A 20,656-nucleotide genomic window follows, 5' to 3' on the forward strand; every position below is an offset into this window, starting at 1 on the left:
GGATTGTTCATTGATCTTTCTCTTTATGCTTGAATGCATCTCCATTACTCTGTTTTGATGCTAACCACAATGTTTATATTCACTCTTGCTATTATTGACAGCCCATGCCACATAAAAGGCAGCTAAGTGCTTCCTCTGTCTCTGTTGTAGGTCTGACCAGGAGGTCTCTGTTGGGGGTCTTTGTTGGGGGTCTGATGGGCGGGGAATGTCTGCTGGGAGTCTGATGGGGGTCTTGGACTGGACTGACAACTCTGCGTCTTAGATCACTTCTGTCAATGACACAATGTTTATTTACACAGAATAAAAACCTTTCAAGAGTTTACAGTTTCATCTGTTGATATTTTAAATAGCGACAACTTTGGGCTGTAGTCAAAAGAAGGAATTTGTTAAAGAAGTGAGGTATTATCAATGAATTACTATTTTTTAATGCTTTTTTTTACACATACTATTGACACTATAAGGTTCATTGGTACTATACAGTGTGTAGAGGGCAAATGGGCATCGAAGTGCCATACCTTAGCATGGTGGGGGGGCAAGAGAGACCATAGGAGATAGTATGGGGGGTATGAGGAGAACTTTTTGAAATAATCTTTAAAAAGATTCCCTCATGCCAACTGTGGTTCTCGATAACTCTGGGGTGCTGTGAACTATAATTGTTTGAAAACCTAGCCCAACTGCATGAAAATTGCAGAGGACTAGGACATGGCTATCCCCGCAATGGAGCCAACCAGGTTGGGAGTGCAAGGCGTGTCTTGCCACCTGAACCAGCCCGCATCCTGCCCACCTGAAAATCGGGAAACCCCAGGAATCCAGGTCGGGAATCCTGGAATTAGGCCTTAACTGCCATTTTCACTCTTTCACAGAACAAATTTGTGCTCCCGCAAATAGCACTGTACTAATGACCAGGTTGTCTGGTTTTAGGTATTGGCTGATGGATAAATATTAGTCAGGATTTCGGCTCTTCTTTAAGTGGTGCCATGGAACTTTTTATACCACCTCAAAAGGGCTGACGGGGCCTCAGTTTAATAAATGGCGACATCTCCTCCAAAGCAGCACTCCCTCAGTGCCGCACTGAACTGTCAACCTGGGTTTAGTGCTCAAGTCTCCAGAGTGGAACTTGAATCCACAACCATCTGCTCAGAGACAAGAGTGTGACTGACTAAGCCACAGCTGACAACTAATAGCGTTCAGTAGGGACTTATTACGTTGAGATGAGTTAAATGCTCTTTGGAAGCTTCTATGGAGTTTCTATGAATAGTGCTAGCGACACCTAGCGATACACTGCCAGACTGCAGCAACTGTTTTATCCCCAAATTGTCCACGTTAACTAGGCTATCCAGTTAGAACATCAACTCATTGCACTGGGACTGCGGCGCTGAGGACCCGGGTTCGAATCCTGGCCCTGGGTCACTGTCCGTGTGGAGTTTGCACAATCTCCCCATGTCTGCATGGGTTTCACCCCCACAACCCAAAGATGTGCAGGCTAGGTGGACTGGCCACGCTAAATTGCCCCTTAATTGGAAAAAAAATAATTGGGTACTCTAAATTTATTTTAAAAAAAGAACATTAACTCATTGCTCAGACGATACTTCAGTGGTGAATCTTTTGCTCTGCTGGAACACTGGTGGGACATTCCTCACTACACTTATTTTAACCCACACAGAGTCATTTTATGCAAATACGTTAATTAATCTAATACCACATGAATTAACCCCCAAGTATCAACAGCAGCGTTTGTTGCCATGGAAACACAGTGATACCCGTCACCAGCCATGACAATCTTCAGGCTTCTAGGTATTCATTGCATCAGTGCAACAATACTCATGATACCATTAATGAAGCCCAAGGCAGAGCACTGAATGGTCTTTTGGCAGAAACTATTTAATTTCCAAGAGGCAACTTACGGTACAGGCATCCAGCTTCGTTGTTGAGCTGTATCCATCCAGGGCAACACTTGTAGGCAACTTGAAAGTCCATACTGTAAAGCTGTCTGTACGCTGTGTAGTATGCTGTCCTGCAAAGAAAACCAAAGTCAATTATAGGCATACTCAGATACTCCCTATCTCCTTACCCCATAACCATGCTGCTGGAGAAAAGAAAGGCTTGGATTAATCATCATAGAATTTACAGTGCAGAAGGAGGCCATTCGGCCCATCGAGTCTGCACCGGCTCTTGGAAAGAGCACCCGACCCAAGGTCCACACCTCCACCCTATCCCCATAACCCAGTAACCCCACCTTACACTAAGGGCAATTTTGGACACTATGGGCAATTTAGCATGGCCAATTCACCTAACCCGCACATCTTTGGACTGTGGGAGGAAACCGGAGCACCCGGAGAAAACCCACGCACACACGGGGAGGATGTGCAGACTCCGCACAGACAGTGACCCAAGCCGGAATCGAACCTGGGACCTTGGAGCTGTGAAGCATTTGTGCTATCCACAAGGAAAGGATTAGAAAGACGTGCACTTGTACAATGCTTTATTGCATCTCTGAATTATCTCAAAGTGCTTCACATTTTCTTTACTCAGCTCCTTCAGGGAACTGATAGGAACAAGGAGCTAAATGGCCACATTCTGCGTGGTTATGATTTTCATAGAAGTGAACATAGATCATAGAATTGACAGTGCAGAAGGAGGCCATTCAGCCCATCGGGTCTGCACTGGACCCTACTTAAGCCCACATCGCCACCCTATTGCCGTAACCCAGTAACCCCACCTAACCATTTTGGACACTAAGGACAATTTATCATGGCCAATCCACCAATAACCTGCACATCTTTGAACTGTGGGAGGAAACCAGAGCACCCGGAGGAAACCCACGTAGACACGGGGAGAAGGTGCAGACTCCGCACAGACAGTGACCCAAGCCAGGAATCGAACCTGGGACCCTGGAGCTGTGAAGCAACGGTGCTAACCACTGTGCAATCCTGCTGCCCTAAAGGAGATTTTTAATAAACAATTATGGTAAGTACAATAACCAACTGGTTCCCTAATGTCCTTTAGGGAAGAAAAACTGGCGTTCCCTACCTAGTCTGGCTCATTTCATTGCAGTGTTAATGTAAGCCTACTTGTGATACTAATAAGGATTATTATTATTAAATATGACTCCAGTCCATTCTTACTTGTCCTTTAAAGTGCTCTAGCAGGCCATTAATATGTATTAAACCGGGACATTGCAGAGTCAAGATTTGTCACCTTTTATGGGCAATTAACAATGGACGATGTGTGCCAGTGAGGCTGACATTCCCAGAGTGAATAAAATAAAATGTAGGCAAACAGAGCAGCACAAAGCTGCTATTTTGATCACTTGTAGATTCCATAACACCAATGATAAGGACTGCATATTGTTAGTGGAGGAGGCAGATATGTTAGCTGGGAGAACTCTGCTCTGCTTTGAGTAGTACCGCAGCAAGCCAACACTTCAAGGTCTCACTCCCCTCTCCCTCAGAGCCATAGGTGGAGTCTAGATTCTGTGCTCCTGAACTGGGGGTTGAAATCACAACCTTTGCCAGCAGAGGTGAGGGTGTTACTAACTGAGCTAAGTTGATTCAGTGAGTTTCTCTTGTATGGAGCTGGATTCTGTTTTCACCCGGCATCCATAAGGATCATTTACTACACTGGTCAGTGGATTGCAATGGTAGCAGAAACCAAAGCCAATTTTCTCCGCCCTAAAAGAGGCAAAATAAAGGTTAACAAGTGTCTCTGCCCCCTGAATTCTCTAATCCGGCCTGTGTGCTTTCCAATTCCCACCCTTTAAGTAAAGGTTTCTCACTGCTTTGTCGTGACAATGTGTTAGCGCAAGTAAATAGGGACTGTTTGTGTACACACGCTTACACATAGAAACAGGAACAGATGTACACTGTATTGGCCAATGAACTACCATAAGTGGATACAGGGCTGATTGTTAACCCTCACCCTGCTGAATAAACAAGAGCAAATAATGAAGAACTGAAAAAAATGTAAACACTTACAAATCCCCAAGTTTACTCTAAAGAAAGGTCATGGAACCATTATTTACAAAATGTGGACTGTAATGGATAATCAGGCCTTTCTAGGAAGTTATAGAATCATAGAATGGGTACAGCATAGGAGGAGGTCATTTAGCCTGCTGTGTCCATGCTAGCAGTCTGAAGGAATGAGGGTTAGATGAAGAGTGGAGGCTCATGTGGAGCACAAACATCAGTGTAGATCAGTTAAGCTAAATGGTGATGTCAAACTCCAGATTCCTTTGCTCGAAGTTGGTGTACCAGGGAGAACCACCAAGTGAATTACGAGGAGGGCTAAGTGATTTGGTGCAAAATGGCATCAACTAATACATCAATGAATTTCTACATTTGGATGCACATTAGATTGCCATGCACCAAAATTACTGGAAGCAGTGAAAACATTGGTTTCTTTAACAGTGAATTTGACCAGCACCAATGGATGCACAACTCAAATAAGATCAAAGGACGATTGAAGCAATCAGCATTGAAGGAAACTTTTCAGATTCCCCCGCCCAACGTACTTTCATGGTCACCATTACTGATACAAGCCTTTTTATTTAAAATGTATTTAATTAATTGAATTTAAATTCCCCCACTGTCATGGCACCATTTGAACTAGTGTCTTTCAATTGTTACCCAAGGCCTCGAGATTGCCTGCCCACTAGAGAAACACTATGCTGCCATACCCGTAATGGAGTGAGAAGACTTCAGCGAGGTGTGATATTTTTGCCCTCAGCAACCCTCCACATTTTTTATGTTGTGCAGCTTATTTCTTCAAATGCATGGTCCTTTCAATTTTTTAAACGGGAAGGGCAGCATGGTGGCCTCACGGCACCGAGATCCCAGGTTCGATCCCGGCTCTGGGTCACTGTCCGTGTGGAGTTTGCACATTCTCCCCGTGTTTGCGTGGGTTTCGCTCCCACAACCCAAAAGACGTGCAGGGTAGGTGGATTGGCCACGCTAAATTGCCCCTTAATGGGAAAAAATGAATTGGATACTCTAAATTTAAAAAAAAAAATTAAAAATTTTAATGGGGATGTGCACGCCCGGTAACTTAAAGCGGTCAATGTGTGTGCAACCTGCACGGGGGGTTCTTGAGTTGCTGACTCACTGTGTAGCTTAGAGGGAATTTTGCCAGTGATCCCTGCTGTAAATTCCCGTGTGTGATGTTAGCAGAACGGTACCACAGTGGTTAGCACTGTTGCTTCACAACACCAGGGTCCCAGGTTCGATTCCTGCTTGGGTCACTGTCTGTGCGGAGTCTGCACGTTCTTCCCGTGTCTGCGTGGGTTTCCTCCGGGTGCTCTGGTTTCCTCCCACAAGTTCCGAAAGACGTGCTTGTTAGGTGAAATTGGACATTCTGAATTCTCGCTCAGTGTACCCGAACAGGCGCCAGAGTGTGGCGACTAGGGGATTTTCACAGTAACTTCATTGCAGTGTTAATGTAAGCCTACTTGTGACACTAATAAAAGATCATTTTTAAAAAAGAATCAGTCTTGATTATGATGCTCTACAAAGTTGAACATTTTACTAGCACCTCACTGTCACAGAGCTCTTGCAGATGAAGTCCACCTATGTGAGGTACAGTGCGGTGGGGGTGAGGGGGGGGGGGGGGGGGAGTGGTACTCTGTATCTATATGGAGGTCAGTTCATTGAGGGAAAATTCTGAAAAGAAACGTCCCTAACGACCTTTTTTGACAAGGATTTAACACGGTGGTGCAGTGGTTAGCACTGCTGCCTCACAGCGCCAAGGTCCCAGGTTCAATCCCGGCTCAAGGTCACTGTTTGTGTGGAGTTTGCACATTCTCCCCGTGTCTGTGTGGGTTTCATCCCCACAACCCAAAGATGTGCAGGGTAGGTGGATTGGCCATGCTAAATCGCCCCTTAATTGAAAAAAATGAATTTGGTACTTAAAATTCAATAAAAAACAAGGATTTACAACCATTGCGACTCAATCAACAGGTGTGGGCAGAAAATGGAATGGGATTTTTTTTTCCGTTCATTTCAGCAAACTATTCACGTGGATTTCAGAGTTCAGAGAAAGCTAACTCAACTCATTCCTTGGTTGAGGAGGTTCTCTTATTAGGAAAGGTTCAGCAAGTTGGACCTATACCCATTGGAATTCAGAAGAATAAGACGTGATGCTATTGAACAATATAAGATCCGAAGGGGATTTGACTGAGTGGATGCTGAGAGGATGTCTCTCCTTGTGTGGAATCCAGAACTAGGGACACAGTTTTAAAAAAAAACAGCAGTCTCCCATTTACGATTGAGATGAGGAGATTTGTTTTCCTCTCCGAGGGTCATTAGCCTGTGGAATTCTCTTCCCCAGAGAGCAGTGGAGGTTGGCTCATAGAATCTATTCACTGCTGATTTAGATAGATCGACAAGCAAGTCAAAGGTTATGCTGTGGCTGGGTGTGGGGTAAACAGCCAATAAAGTGAAGGTGAGGCCTCAGTCAGATCTTGATGAATGGTGAAGCAGGTTCTGGCAGCTGAATGGCTTATTCCTGCTCCTAACCCGTGTGTTCTGGTTATTTGAATGATATCGCTGTGGTTACATACCTTCTCTCATGTCCCACGCACCACTTCTGCCCTCCACACCCTTGTTTCCACACTTTAACCATCCGAGTGAAGGCCTGGACACACGGATGCCTGTGGCCAATCATCATCACCTCCCTCTCCGCACAAACATTGGGCCTAAAGATTAAGAAGTAAACAATGTTTAATTACAGACAGCTCCTCGAACGTACCATCAGAAAAACATGCAACAACGATGGGCAGGAATACACCAGTTGGTCCATCAAGCCTGCCCGTAGCACATGATGGTTGGTGTATTGTGACTAGACACATCTGAACCTTCGAATCTAGAGGTTAAAACACAGAGAAAAACCCAGGGCCAATAATGGGGATGAAGAAAGCTGGAAAGCTCATATCCGATTCCCTCAGCCAATCAAAGCCAGTGCAGGAGATTACATAGACGAAGGAGACTTCGCTTCAACATGATGCAATCTCTGCCCCCAAAAACAGTCCAGTTGCCAGGGGCTGGTTTAGCACAGGGCTAAAGAGCTGGCTTTTAAAGCAGACCAAGGCAGGCCAGTAGCACGGTTCAATTCCCGTGCCAGCCTCCCCGAACAGGCGCCGGAATGGGGCTTTTCACAGTAACTTAATTTGAAGCCTACTTGTGACAATAAGCGATTTTCATTTCATTTTTTATTTTCTTGCAGGCAATGCAGACACTCAGCACACCAACCAGAAATGCATTTCAGCGTTTCACTTCTCTGAGCTTGTTTCAGCTCCTTCCCAGAGATCCTCAGCAGCCCCAAATCCTTCTCCAATTGTCTTAGTAACAGACCATCTAGATCCAAATGTTTCCCTCTCACACAATGAAGCAAGTTTCACCCCAGTTGGACAGTAGATTTAAGAAAGATGAATTTCATTACTGCAGCAGGAACAGGTCACTCCCATCTTTGCACACGAACAAGCCACATCTCGCATCACTGCTTGACTTAACCTCAAATTCTCTCCTACCCCTTCAAGCTCGATGCCATCCTAAGCTCAAGGTCTCAATTCCTCAGTAACAAATGGGAAATATAGGGCGTAATTCAACCAAAATATTTCAAAGTGTCATTTTGGGCGGGTTTGGCAGGATCTTTTGTGCGGCTGCAATGGCGAGATCATGGCCTCTATTCACCCACACTTAGTTCCGAAAATGGGCCCTCACGTGAATCTCTCTATGCTTGTCTCCCTCGCCGTCTGATTCATCTGACATCCGCCTCAGCTGCTCACCACGAGCAATGGGGAGCTGCTTTTAAACTCTCCCTCAGCACTCACACCCAGTCAAGAAATGAGGATGGCAGTGCGGAGACCTGCTCCTTGCTTTGGGAATGCCGACCTGGCCAGGCTTCCCGACGCAGTGGATGAGAGGCGGGGCACCCTGTTCCCCCGAGGGGGTCAGAGAGCCAGCAGCAAGGTAAGCAATGCTGCCTGGGAGGCTGTGGCAGCTGCAGTGAGCGTGGGCAGCATGGCCAGAAGGTCAGCCAACCAATGTCAACAGAAGATGAATGACCTCCAATGAGCTGCAAGGGTAAGTTACCATCTCCTTCATGGCATCAGTCCTGCCTGCCATCCCTCAATTCCCCCCCCCCCCCCCCCTACCCAATCCACTGGCTGAAAACTCGCACTCTCCAAACATTCAATCTTCAAGTGTGTTCCTCAGAACTCCTTGGCACCCACCAGCAGAACCCCTTCCTGTCTAGGTGTGGTGCCCACACATACCACCTGCTACAGACCCCTGACCCATCAAACTTGAGGCTCATAATGCCCTCTCTTTGTCCCTGCAGGAAACGATAGCCATAATAGGAGGGAAAGGGTGAAGACAGGGAGAGGAATCCCAGAGATCTGAGTCCTCACTCCCTATGAGGAACGGGCTCTGGAGATCACAGGGTTGCCTGAGGAGAGATCAGTGATTGACAGCGAGGTCAGCCTGTGCCTGAGAGGTGAGGGTCCACTGCCCTTTCACCCAGATGACCTGTCTGAAGTGAGTTGTTTATGTCCCACAAAATGGTCCTTACCTCTCACTGATCACATGCTCATTGCCTTTCAGGAAAACCATCTAATGAGGCTGGGCCATCTGGAGTTGTACCCCCGTGCCACCCAAGAGACCACCTCGGAGGAGAGGTCCGAGGAGAACACTGGAGATGCATCACAGCCTTCGCCGCACCCTCCACAGCGCAGAGACACACACCTCAGTGGGCGGCATTAGTGGACAAGCTTCGGGGCCACAATTGGTGATCATCACACAGTTGCTGATGCACATCAGGTGGAGGCAGGAACATCCAAGTGGGACATCAGTCCGAGGTCTGCTGGTTCCCAAGACTTCCCAAGCTGGGTCCCTGCCAGATGTTGAATCTCTGGATAAGGTTCTCTCAGAGCTGATACAGATGATGGGACACAGCCATGACCTTCAGGAGGGGGTGTCAGTAACACTCCAGCGACTGTAGGAGTCCCAACTGGAGGAGTCCCAAATCCTTCAGGTGTAGGAGATGGTGCCCGCAATGCGTGGCACCCAGGCCAACACTGGTAGGGTGGCAGCCGCAGTGGAGAACCTGGAGAACGATGTCTGCTTTTTGAGTGCTGGTGTCCAAGGCATGGCCCAGTCTCTGACAACCTTGGCTGAGGCCCTCGGCATCATGTCCCAGTTGCTGGGGGACGTGTCCCATCCCAGATGCAGGTGGACATTGCCGAGGCACTCCAGAGCGTGGCCTAGTCACTGAGGACCATCACTGAGTGCATCGACACCATGGTGCACAGAATGGGAATCTCCAGGAATGGCGGTGCCAGATGACTCAGAGGCTTCTTGAGCTCACTCCAGCTGCCCCTCCGTCCCATGGAGTCACCCACGGCCCTACCGGCACCCTCAGGGAGAAGCCCAAGGGGGGGCCTTCCACCAAGGAAACTAAGGTGGTCTCCAGTTCTTCTGAATGCCCCCCCCCTCACCCTAACACTGGCACATCACAAGGGCAGCGAACAGAGCAGGGTGGCACGGCAGAGTGGTCCAAGTTCAAAAGCCCCTGATGCAGACTCCATCATGAGGATGGGTGTGAGCGTGCTATCAGAAGAAAGACAGGAGTCAGACTTAATCAGATCCTGAGGAGCATCAGATCTTTCTTCACAGCGAGTGATCGTCACTCTCCTGCCTTCGACAGTAACTGGCTGACAGTGCCAACACAGTCCCAAAACACTGGAGTGATGTTACATAGACACTTGGAGGGGGAACAGGGTGGTGATGTGATTGGGGTGGGGGCGGTGGATGGTGGAGGGAGGGGGGGATGTTGAGCTGAGAGACACAGTCTCGTCCTAGGAGAATCTGGAGACGATGAGGGCCTCCCTGGACCTCCTGGCATGTCGGATCCTTGTCACCGCCTGTCCTCCATTCTCCGTCTCCTCCTCGGGTCCGTTCTCCAGCCCCTCCTGGTTCACCTCCTCCTCCTCTTCTTCTGATGAGGCCATATGTCCCTCCACCTCTGCCTCCTCCTCAACCAGCATGTCGCCCTGCTGCTGTGCCAGATGGTGGAGGGTACAGCAGACAACCACAAAGTGGGAGACCCTCTGGCGGGTGTACTGTACAGCCCCTCCAGAGCAGTCCAGACATTGGAACCGCATTTTTAGCAGCCATATACCGCTCAATGACAGCATGGGCCTCATTGTATGGGGTCTCTGCCTCGGTCTCAGGCCTCCACAGCGGCGCCATCAGCCACGACTTCAGCAGGTATCCCTTATACCCGAAGAGCCAACCCGCCATCCTGGGGTGTTCCTCAAAGACACTGTCGATCTCCGAGTGCCCCAGGTGTAGCTGTCATGCATGCTCCCAGGGTAGCAGAGACACATGTGCATGATCCTGAGGTGGTGGTCGCACATGATCTGAATATTCAGGGAGTGGAGCCCCTTCTGTTAATTTAGGACACTCCCTGATGCCCCACTACTCGCAGGGCGATATACGTGCCATCAATGTCCCCGTGGGCCTGAGGCATACCGGTGATGGCGATGAATCTTGCAGCCCCGGCATCTTGGTGGGTCTGGTACAGGTCGGAGGTGATATAGTCTGATGCATTGGCACCTCTGTCACCTCTCGGATGGATCTGTGGGCTGAAGATTTTGATATGCCACACAGGTCCACGCCCGAGCCCTGAAATGGTGTCCACATTTAGTGTTGCAGTTACCATCACGGCCACCGGGAGCAGATGTCCTCCATCTCCGCAAGGGCATTGCACAGGTGCCGCACTGTCTCTCTGTTGAGACACAGGGCGGCATTCTCCCGCAATCGGTGGGATAGCCCGATGCTGGCACCAAGAACGGCGCAAACCACTCCAGTGTTCCACACTTCCAGGTGCTAGGCCGGCGCTGGAGGGGTTGGCGCTGCTCCAACCGGCGCCAAAGGGCCTCCGTGGTCCCGCGCATGCGCAGAACCGCCGGCGTGTTCTGGCGCATGCACAGGGGGTTTCTTCTCCGCGCCGGCCATGGCGGAGCCCGACAGAGGCCGGCGCGGAGGGAAATAGTGCCCCCCACGGCACAGGCCCGCCCGCAGATCGGTGGAGACCATGCTAAACGGCGCCGGCCCAGGATCTCCAAGGAGAAGGGATTCAATCCCAGAGACATATTCAAGCAAGGCTAACTACTCAATTGAATATGCAAATCTGGGACCCGCTCAATTGTGGGCGGGATCCAGATTGTGACGCCTCACGAGATCTCGCGAGACGAAGAGGGCCAGTTAAATCTCACGAGAGGCCTCTTGCGAGATTTACCGGCCACTTCGCATCCCAAATCAGGTGTGGAATGGCCATTAGATTGTGCCCTTTGTACGATAACGTAATGTAAATGATAACCCGCGTTCGAAAGGTGGTTCAATCCACTTCGGCCCATCGCAGACCGGAGAATCGCCGGGGGTGGGCCCGCCGACCGGCGCGATTTCCGCCGACCGGCGTGGCGCGATTCCCGCCCCCGCCGAATCTCTGGTGGCGGAGAATTCGGGACACGGCGGGGGCGGGATTCACGCCAGCCCCCGGCGATTCTCCGACCTGGTGGGGGGGTCGGAGAATCGCCCCCATGAATTGAATTTAAATTCCACCTGCAACTAGGTAAGTAAGTGAGGATTTGAACGCATGTCCCCGGAGCATAGCCTGGACCTTTGGATTACTAGCCCAGTGACATTAACACTGCGCCACCATCTTCCCCTATTAACTAAGGAATTCCTGTTGAAAGGTTCACATGTGAATTTTGGATGATGAAGAGACTGAACTGCCCCATCACAGTCAAATTGTCTGGTGACACTCACACTGGGCCCTTGGCTGAGGAACTGAAAGTATAGAACATAGAGTGCAGAAGGAGGCCATTTGGCCCATCAAGTCTGCACCGACCAACTTAAGTCCTCACTTCCACCCTAACCCCGTAATCCAATAACCCTCCCAACCTTTTTTTTTTGGACACTAAGGGCAATTTAGCATGGCCAATCCACCTACCCTGCACATCTTTGGACTGTGGGAGGAAACCAGAGCACCCGGAGGAAACCCACGCACACACGGGGAGAACGTGCAGACTCCGCACAGGCAGTGACCCAGCGGGGAATCGAACCTGGGACCCTGGCGCTGTGAAGCCACAGTGCTAGCCACTGTGCTACCGTGCTGTCCCGATGAGCATTAGACATGGAATTGGTGGAGCTCCGTCCTTTCAAATGAGGAAAAGAGAAAATTAAAGAAACACATTTAAAAAGAAAGTTGTATCAAGTTCAGCTCCTTTCCAGAGTTGTGTGATCTCATGCCAGGCAGTTCTACAATAGATTCATCTCAAGTCGCCAGTCTATATAATTCAGAGTTCAAGTTGGAATTCCTGAAATGCAGATCCTTACCTGCAGGCTATGGATCTCCCCAACATTGATTAGAAAGGAGACGCAACATCTGGAAATTGTCTACCTCTGTGCTATGAAAGTTAGAACAAAGTTTACTTTGGTCAGGGTTATACTTGATTTAGGATTGGGAGGAGACTTGTTTGCAGCATAAACTGGCATGGATCAATTGGGTCTTTGCTGCGCTTTCAACGTAAAAAGTGTTAACCAATAAAGCCAACATTCCCTCTAACCCCTTTCTCAAAATATAAGGGGCGGGATTCTCCACTGGTTGACGGCGAAACCGCGAAGCACGATTGGGCGGAGAATAGGTGACGGCACCAAAATCGCGCCGGACACCGATTTGATGCCAAATCGTAAATTTTTGTCGCCTTGATAGCAGCATCTATGCGTTCCGGAATGCACATACAGTAGAAACCGTTTGCATGTCATTAGCGGGCCCGACCCAGTATTCTCCGGGGCCTCCGTGATTCTCCGCCTCCGATAGGCCGAGTTCTGGACTGCACGGTTTACTTGTGCTTTTAAAAATCGGGAAACTGGCACCGTGGCTGATGAGGAAGAGAGAGGAGATAGGACACAGAGAGGCAGGACCGTGGGCTGCCAGGCAGACACTGACCAGTGGCTGTAGTGGGGGGTCGCTGCCAGGACTGGGGGAGGGGGTGTTGACGGGGGTAAGGGCCAAGTGGCTGGCGTGACCCCCCCCACAGGACTGGGGCCGTGTCCAGTCATGGACCGCCAATGCCACAACCTGCAAGGCAGCTATCTTGCTGCACACCCCACTGACCACCCACCTTGGCCCCTGGTTCTGTAGACTGACCGGCCTCGCGTGTACCAGCAGCGCCTGTCATTCGAGAACTTGCTGGATCGGGCATGCCATCGAAGACTCCAGCTGAGCAGGGAGACAGTGCAACATATTGGGCGGCACAGTAGCACAGTGGTTAGCACTGTTGCTTCACAGCTTCAGAGACCCGGGTTCAATTCCCGACTTGGGTCACTGTCTGTGCGGAGTCTGCACGTTTTCCCCATGCCTGCGTGGGTTTCCTCCGGGTGCTCCGGTTTCCTCCCACAAATCCCGAAAGACATGCTGTTAGGTGAATTGGACATTCTGAATTCACCCTGCTATCTTGTTGGCTGGGATGGTGTGTGTGGGGAGTGAGGTGTGCATATGCGGCTGCAGCTTGTCAGCCTCCTGAGTGTCAATCACAAAACCGGCGAATCCCGCACCTTTCTCATTGGAATCAATAGCCCCTCCACAGTAGCTGAATCGGTCCAGCTTTGCTGTCGTGGAACTCCACAAATTCTACACCGGCGTTAACACTTAGTCTCAGAAATGGAGAACCAAGCCCAAAGAATCTCAGACAATCCAATAAGCGCCGAGAGCATCGGAATGCTGAATAAGGACCCCAATGTCACAAGCCAGTTTCAGGTTCTGAGTCGATTTTTGACTGCCTACTTTACCTCTCTGGGTGACTGAGGAAAGCCTACTGGTGGCTCCCCACCTTTGAGCTTCATGTCTGAACTGAATAAGTAAGAAGTCTTACAACACCAAGTTAAAGTCCAGCAGGTTTATTTGGAATCACTAGCTTTCGGAGCATAGCTCCTTTATCAGGTGAGTGATGAAGTCCTTCATCAGGACTCACCGGCATCTCCACATCATGAACTGAATAAGGTATCTTAGATGGGATGATCGGGGGGGGCAGAGCCAGAGAAATGTGGCAGTATACAGTGTTGTCCTAATATGCACTTGGTCAACAGATTTGCAGTAGAAACTCCTTGGGAGTTCTGATTGATCCTTTAAGCATCTTTAACAGCCTCCACGGGGAGAACGTGCAAACTCCACACGGACTGTGACCCGGGGCCGGGATCGAACCCAGGTCCTCAGCGCTGTGAAGCAGCAGTGCTAACCACTGCACCACACATCTTTGACTTCCAAAATCAACCTAGACTAAAAGATTAGATTCCTCCGCGACCTTTGCCAGTCACCTTCTACAATTATCTATTGTAAGCGAGTGGGAACAGCTGGGAGCAAGTTTCTCTCTTCCCTGTCATGGTACGGAAGCACTTGGCCTTCCAGCACAGTTGAATCGGCAACTAACTAAGTGAGATTTTCCCAGAAATCAGCAACGGCCAATAACAGGCGGGAAAATTTATTTTTTCAAATTAAGGGGCAAATCAGCGTGGCCAATCCACCTACCCTGCACATCTTTGGGTTGTGGGGCGAAACCCACGCAAACAAGGGGAGAATGTGCAAACTCCACACGGACAGTGACCCAGGGCCAGGGTCGAACCTGGGACCTTGGCGCCATGAGCCAGCAATGCGAACCACTAGTGCTGCCCTAGCAGGCGGGAAAAGTAACGTTGGCACTTTCTCCTCCATATAGTGTCGCACCAAGGGGCGGGTCCCATGATTTGCCCGACCCACCAGCAACTTCGTAACTCGGGGATCGGGGTATCATTTTTAAACCCAACACAAAGGAATTCAACCTGGACTCTCCCCCCCCCCCCCCACCCACCCACACACACATACCCAACCCCCAGAACTGTCCCCTGACATTGCCTGGGCACTACCACAGGCACTACCAGTGCGACGTGTTGTAGCCACCTAAATTGGTCAACTCTCGATTTAAAATGGCGAACGGCAAAGACTGATGGGAAAGTCAGCCAACAAGACAGAAACCAGCAGCTGCAGGTTTGCTGTGTATTTACCTCAGCAAAGACCACACAACATCGATACCAGCGGCCATCAGCATAACAAAGTAGCAGCCATCTGCATACTGATGAGCAATCCCTGGGAACAATAAGTAACATTTTTCACACACAAAGCAAAGCCAGACTCCTCAGCGCCAGCAGGAGCCAACACAAAGGAGGTGAACGAGCACCTCAAGACCGCCCATCGATCAGGGAACCGCTCCAGTATTGGAGAAAATCGAACCAAGCAATTGGGACAAAGTCCAATCACTTGGGACCAGGTACAGGGTCCGCCCCGAAAGGCGGGAAGCCCCTGGGGACTATAAGAGTTGAGCCCCAAGTTCAAATCGCTCTCTCTTCTTCACCTCTGCGTCCTGCCCGGGTCATCCAGCAACACGGACCAACATTGACCGTGACCTGCAGTGACGACCGACAGAAGTAAGTCTTAATTCAACGCTCGCTACGAGATAGGCGCTCCTAGCTACCAATCCGTACCAACTTCGAATCCCGCAGACTCAGAACCCGAACGAAAGGCCATTTGTTCCCCTGACCTGGTGGGCCAGTCCGAAGTTAAGTGTAGGACTGCTAGTTATAGAAGTAACTTAGACGTAGAATTTGTGCATGAGTAGCGATTACTGTGTATAATAAATGTGCTTTGATTTAAATCTTACTAATCGGTGTATTGGGTTATTGATCACTACTCGGACTTGAACCTCGTGGCGGTATCATAAAGATACCTGGCGACTCGAGAGCAAAGGTTATAAAACAGAGCAATTGAACCAAGGAGAAAATCAGCTACAGAGCCCAGGCAGTACCAGGGCATGACCCTCTCCCCCTTGAGCGATACACTCAACTGAGCACCCCTGGGAGGTCTGCTTGCCAGGTGCACCCTTGGGAGACCAGTCTGGTTTCACATCAAACTTCCTTTACGCTGACATTAAAGGGTTTTCTGATGGGTGGGGAGGGATGATTCAGGCACAGGGGCTTGATAATGATAGATTAATGAATGCAAATGATCTTCCCGATGATGAACGTTGGAAAATGTGCCCCGTCGCTGATGTGGTAAATGGGCAATCGCGTCACACGTTCATGTCAGCGTAAAACACAATTTGGCTGATCTTGCGATATTTTGTGCACCAGTCACTGAAGCTGCCCAACACTATCAGGAACAGAAAATTCCAGCCTATTTCTGAGACATTTAGGGCATGAAATGCCACCTTTCCATCATCCAAGTTTATGGCATTATATATATTTTTTAAAGTTACAAAAGTTAAAGACAAAAATGCAAGGAATTAGTCTTGGATAGACGTTATCGGACCACTAAATCTCTCATTCAGTGTATATGTGGTGAAAGGATTTGCACAGGTACCACACAGAGCGTGTCTTTGAGTGGTTTGAAACATCGAATTGCTCCTCACTGACAAATATAAACAGACTTTACTGGTGATAATTGTAAATGACTTCCAACCTCAAGCACTGACCCCCACTAATTTACAAACCACCATTGTCACCACCTCCCTCCGAAAAACAGCACTCAATCATTCTGTTCTCATCCTGTCTCCCACCACTATTCCTCTCCAAGGTGTCTGAACATGTTGCTGTCACTCAGGTCCATGTTTAACTGCCCAGTTTGTATATGTGGGAGTTGGTTCAGTTCCTCTGCGGTTCTACTGTGTTTAGAGAGGGTTACATAGAGTCTGATAGATGTAGCAGCTGTTGCTTAGAAACTGAGGGCCTTTGAAGGTAGAATGGCTTTCAAGTTTAGTATTTAGCTGTATCTCTTTGAAGTTGAAGGTGAGACATTGGAAGTGAATGGGCGGGATTCTCCCTTCTGGGGCCTAAGTCCCCACGCCCGCCGGAAAACAGGCGGGAATCACTCCGGACATTTTCCTAGAAAGTCCGGGGTGATTCTCCATCTGCAAGGGGGCTAGCAGGGCCCCGGCGTGCGTCCCGCAGCTCCGGCTGCCGGCGGGACCCTGCAGTTACGCCCGCGCGGCCATGCATGCGCACGGCCCCGGGTCTGCGCATGAGCGCGGCGGCCTTTTTAGCGCCGGACCCCGCGCAAGATGGCGCCGCCCTACAGGGGCCCGGCGCGGAGGAACATAGGCCCACCCCGTAATGAGCGCGCCCGCCGATCGGTAGCCACCGATCGCAGGCCTGGCCATCATTGAGGCCCCTCCCAGGAGCCGGATCCCCCGCCTCCCCACCAGGACAGCCCCCGCAGCCAGAACGGCAAGGTCCCGCCGGGTGGGACCACATGTGAACCACGCCAGCAAGACTCGGCGGAACTCGGCGGGCACTCGGCATGGGAGCCTATTTTGGGTAATTCTCCGCCCCCGCGCCGAGTGCGATTTTGGTGCGAAGGGTCGGAGAATCCAGCCCAACATCTCTCAACTCTGCCAGGAGAAGCTGGACAGGACAAGGGAGCTGCAAAGAGGTAGAGTTCCTAAAGAACCAGATACAGTCCAGATAACTAAGGAATTGGGATAAAAAGAATGTCTTAAGAAGACTGAAGTTAAGAGAACAGAGAACAAGGTACATTTTAGAGGAGAATTCAAGGGAAAGTGAGTGAAAGAGACAGTTGCAGTAATCAGAATTAAAGTGGGAAAGCAAATTTTAGAGGTAAATCAAAGGTTTAATGTCACCACAATAGAGTCTGGGAATCGATAGTTAAAGAAATTGTGAACCATTTGTACATCATCAAGACAAAGAAACCCTGAAGGGGAGTTGTGAAACCTAGATACTGGATTAGTTCTGAAAAGTGGAGCAGAAGCTTTGTTTGAAAGAGTAATTTGGAAGACCTGGACTGGATTTTGGAATGCAAACCACTGATGGAAAGTATTGTTGTGAAAGAGGATTTTAAAACGTATTTTTTGAGAGTAGTATTTAGAAACTTTCATGTGACAATCATTTGCGGGGATTTTGAGGAGAAATCCACAGAGGGTGGATGGTGGCACAGTGATGAACACTGCTGCCTCACAACTCCAAGGACCCGATTCAATTCTGGCCTCAGGTGACTGTGTACAGTTTGCACTTTCTCCCCATGTCTGTGTGGGTTTCTTCCGGGTGCTCTGGTTTTCTCCCACAGTCCAAAGATGTGCAGGTTAGGTGGATTGGCCATGATCAATTGCCCCTTACTCTACAAAAGATTAGGTTAGGTGAAGTTACTGGGTTAAGGGGATAGGGTGGGGGCCTGACCCAAAGGGTTGGTGCAGACTCAAAGGGCCAAATGGTCTTCTTCTGCACAATAGTGATTCGGTGATTCTATATTCACTTAGGTTCAGAGTGGAGAATGTACTTGACAACAACCAATCTGTGTGCTTAGAGGGACTTTCCGTTACTGAGTCCATTGTAGCTTAAGATGTACTTTCTAATCCATGTTTTAATAACTTGAGGAAGCCAGTGGTAAGAGGACGGAGGTTTATTTAACTATATACAATATTCTGCTCCAGGCAACAACTCACTCCCACTACAGTCCTTGCTGGGAGGAGTAACCACACCAGGCACACCAGGGTTGCTTTTACGTTCGCTCATAACGAGCTCCAACAGAGTGACCTCTGCCCCCTATCTGGGAAGCTCGAACTCCATGAGTCCTGCGGGGGAGAATAACAATGGTGTCTCCGTGATCCTTGTGGGGGTTAATACACCTTCCCCTCCAAAGACCCCCATCAGCTGACAATGGTGGGGCCTTCTACGCCGCTTTGCCCATGGCTGTGCTTCTGCACTCCTTTCTCTGCACGCATTGCAAATTGGAGTCGGTTGCCACTCTGCTCGTAGCTATTTCGCCTGAAATGCAGTTGCATCTTTCTCGGCCTACCTTCTAACTCAGGCCCAGTGAGAAAGGAGCCATGCAACAGGTTTCTGAGTTCTTCAGTTAAGAACGGGAGAGTCGAGGGTAAGGAAACCACACGCCTCTTTTGTGGGGTTGAGGGGGCAGTCAGAAGGGAGGGGTGGGGTGTTGTCAGGGAGTGGGGTGTAGTCCGGGATTGGGGGGTGGGGGAGTCCCATGGGGGGGAGGGGGGGCGGTCAGGAGAGTCAGCACTATCGTTATCCAGGAGTTAGATGTGGCTTTAATTATTTTGTATTAATTTTAAAGTGCCCAATTTTTATTTCCAATTAAGGGGAATTTAGAGCGGCCAGTCCACCTTCCCTGCATATCTTTGGGTTGTGGAGGTGAGACCCAAGCAGACACAGGGAGAATGTGCAAACTCCACATGGACAGTGACGCAGAGCCGGGATTGAACCTGGGTCCTCGGTGCCGTGGGGCAGCAGTGCTAACCACTGTGCCACCAGGTGTGGTTTTAATTCTTAGAATTTGTTTCTGGGTAACTGTTACTGTAATACAGTCGCTGGATCCCCCATAATCAACATCTTGGGGGTTACCATTGATCGAAAACTAAACTGGAATAGTCATATTAATACTGTGGCTACCAGGGCAGATCAAAGGCTAGGAATCCTACGGCGAGTAAATCACCACCTGATGCCCCCAAAGCCTGTCCACCATATACAAGGCACAAGTCAGGAGTGTGATGGAACACTCTCCACTTGCCTGGAAGAGTGCAGCTCCATAAGACCATAAGACATTGGAGCAGAATTAGGCCACTTGGCCGATCGAATCTGTTCCACCATTCAATCATCGCTAATATTTTTCTCATCCCCACTCTCCTGCCTTTTCCCCATAACCCCTGACCCCCTTATTAATCAAGAACCTATCTATCTCTTTCTTAAGACACTCCAACAACACTCAAGAAGCTCAACACCATCCGGGACAAAGCAGCCCGCTTGATTGCTCTCCCTTTCCACAAAAAACATTCCAACCCTCCACCACCGACGAACAGTGGCAGCCGTGTGTACCATCTACAAGATGCACTGCAGTAACTCGCCAAGGCTCCTTAGACAGCACCTTCCAAACTCACGACCACAACCAGCTAGAAGGACAAGAGCGGCAGATACCTGGGAAACACACCACTTGGGGGTTCCCCTCCAAGTCACTCAACTGATTTGGAAATAGATCACCTGTCGCTGGGGCAATATCCTGGAACTCCTTTCCTAACAGCACAGTGGGTATACCTACAACTCAAGGACTGCAGCGGTTCAAGAAGGCAACTCACCACCACCTTCTGAAGGGCAACTAGGGATGGGCAATAAGTGTTGGCCTAATATCACATAAATGATATTTTAAATGAAGTTTGCAATTTAAATCAGAATATCAGATTGTTCCCATTGCAGGTCAATTTCCCAACAGAAGTTTGAACTTCCAGGCAATAACCATGCAATCCTTACGTGGGGTGGAACTTCTGAAAGAGTGGGGGGGGGGGGGTCACCCAGAGCATTCTTTGGGTACCCCCCTCCCCAAATTACGACCTCCAGCGGAACAGGAAACATGTATCATTATTCTTGTGACTGTGATTATTGCCTGTTGCCCTCTCCCATTCTCCTTGACCTCTCTGCAGCCTCCTCGTTAAAGGTACCAAATAAATGCGAAATAAACCGGTTGATTTGACCATTGAAATAGCAGACAGAGGAATTTCACACCAACATGTTGATATGCTGATGCTGCGCAGTGTAATCCTGCTGCA

General features: G+C 49.4%; 1 protein-coding gene across 1 annotated transcript in view; it reads right to left on the bottom strand.

Moving 5' to 3' along the window:
* Nucleotides 1-20,656, bottom strand: part of LOC140392612 (uncharacterized) — a 518,519-nt gene that overhangs the window by 495,193 nt on the left and 2,670 nt on the right. Inside the window, exons 2-3 of the mRNA XM_072478033.1 lie at nucleotides 6,554-6,688; nucleotides 1,905-2,014 (exon numbers count right to left, since the gene is read on the bottom strand). Of these exons, the coding sequence (XP_072334134.1) occupies nucleotides 1,905-2,014; nucleotides 6,554-6,688 (245 nt within the window). The remainder of the gene's footprint in view (nucleotides 1-1,904; nucleotides 2,015-6,553; nucleotides 6,689-20,656) is intronic.

The sequence above is a fragment of the Scyliorhinus torazame genome, chromosome 16, assembly GCF_047496885.1.
Source record: "Scyliorhinus torazame isolate Kashiwa2021f chromosome 16, sScyTor2.1, whole genome shotgun sequence".
Taxonomy (NCBI): Eukaryota; Metazoa; Chordata; class Chondrichthyes; order Carcharhiniformes; family Scyliorhinidae; genus Scyliorhinus; species Scyliorhinus torazame.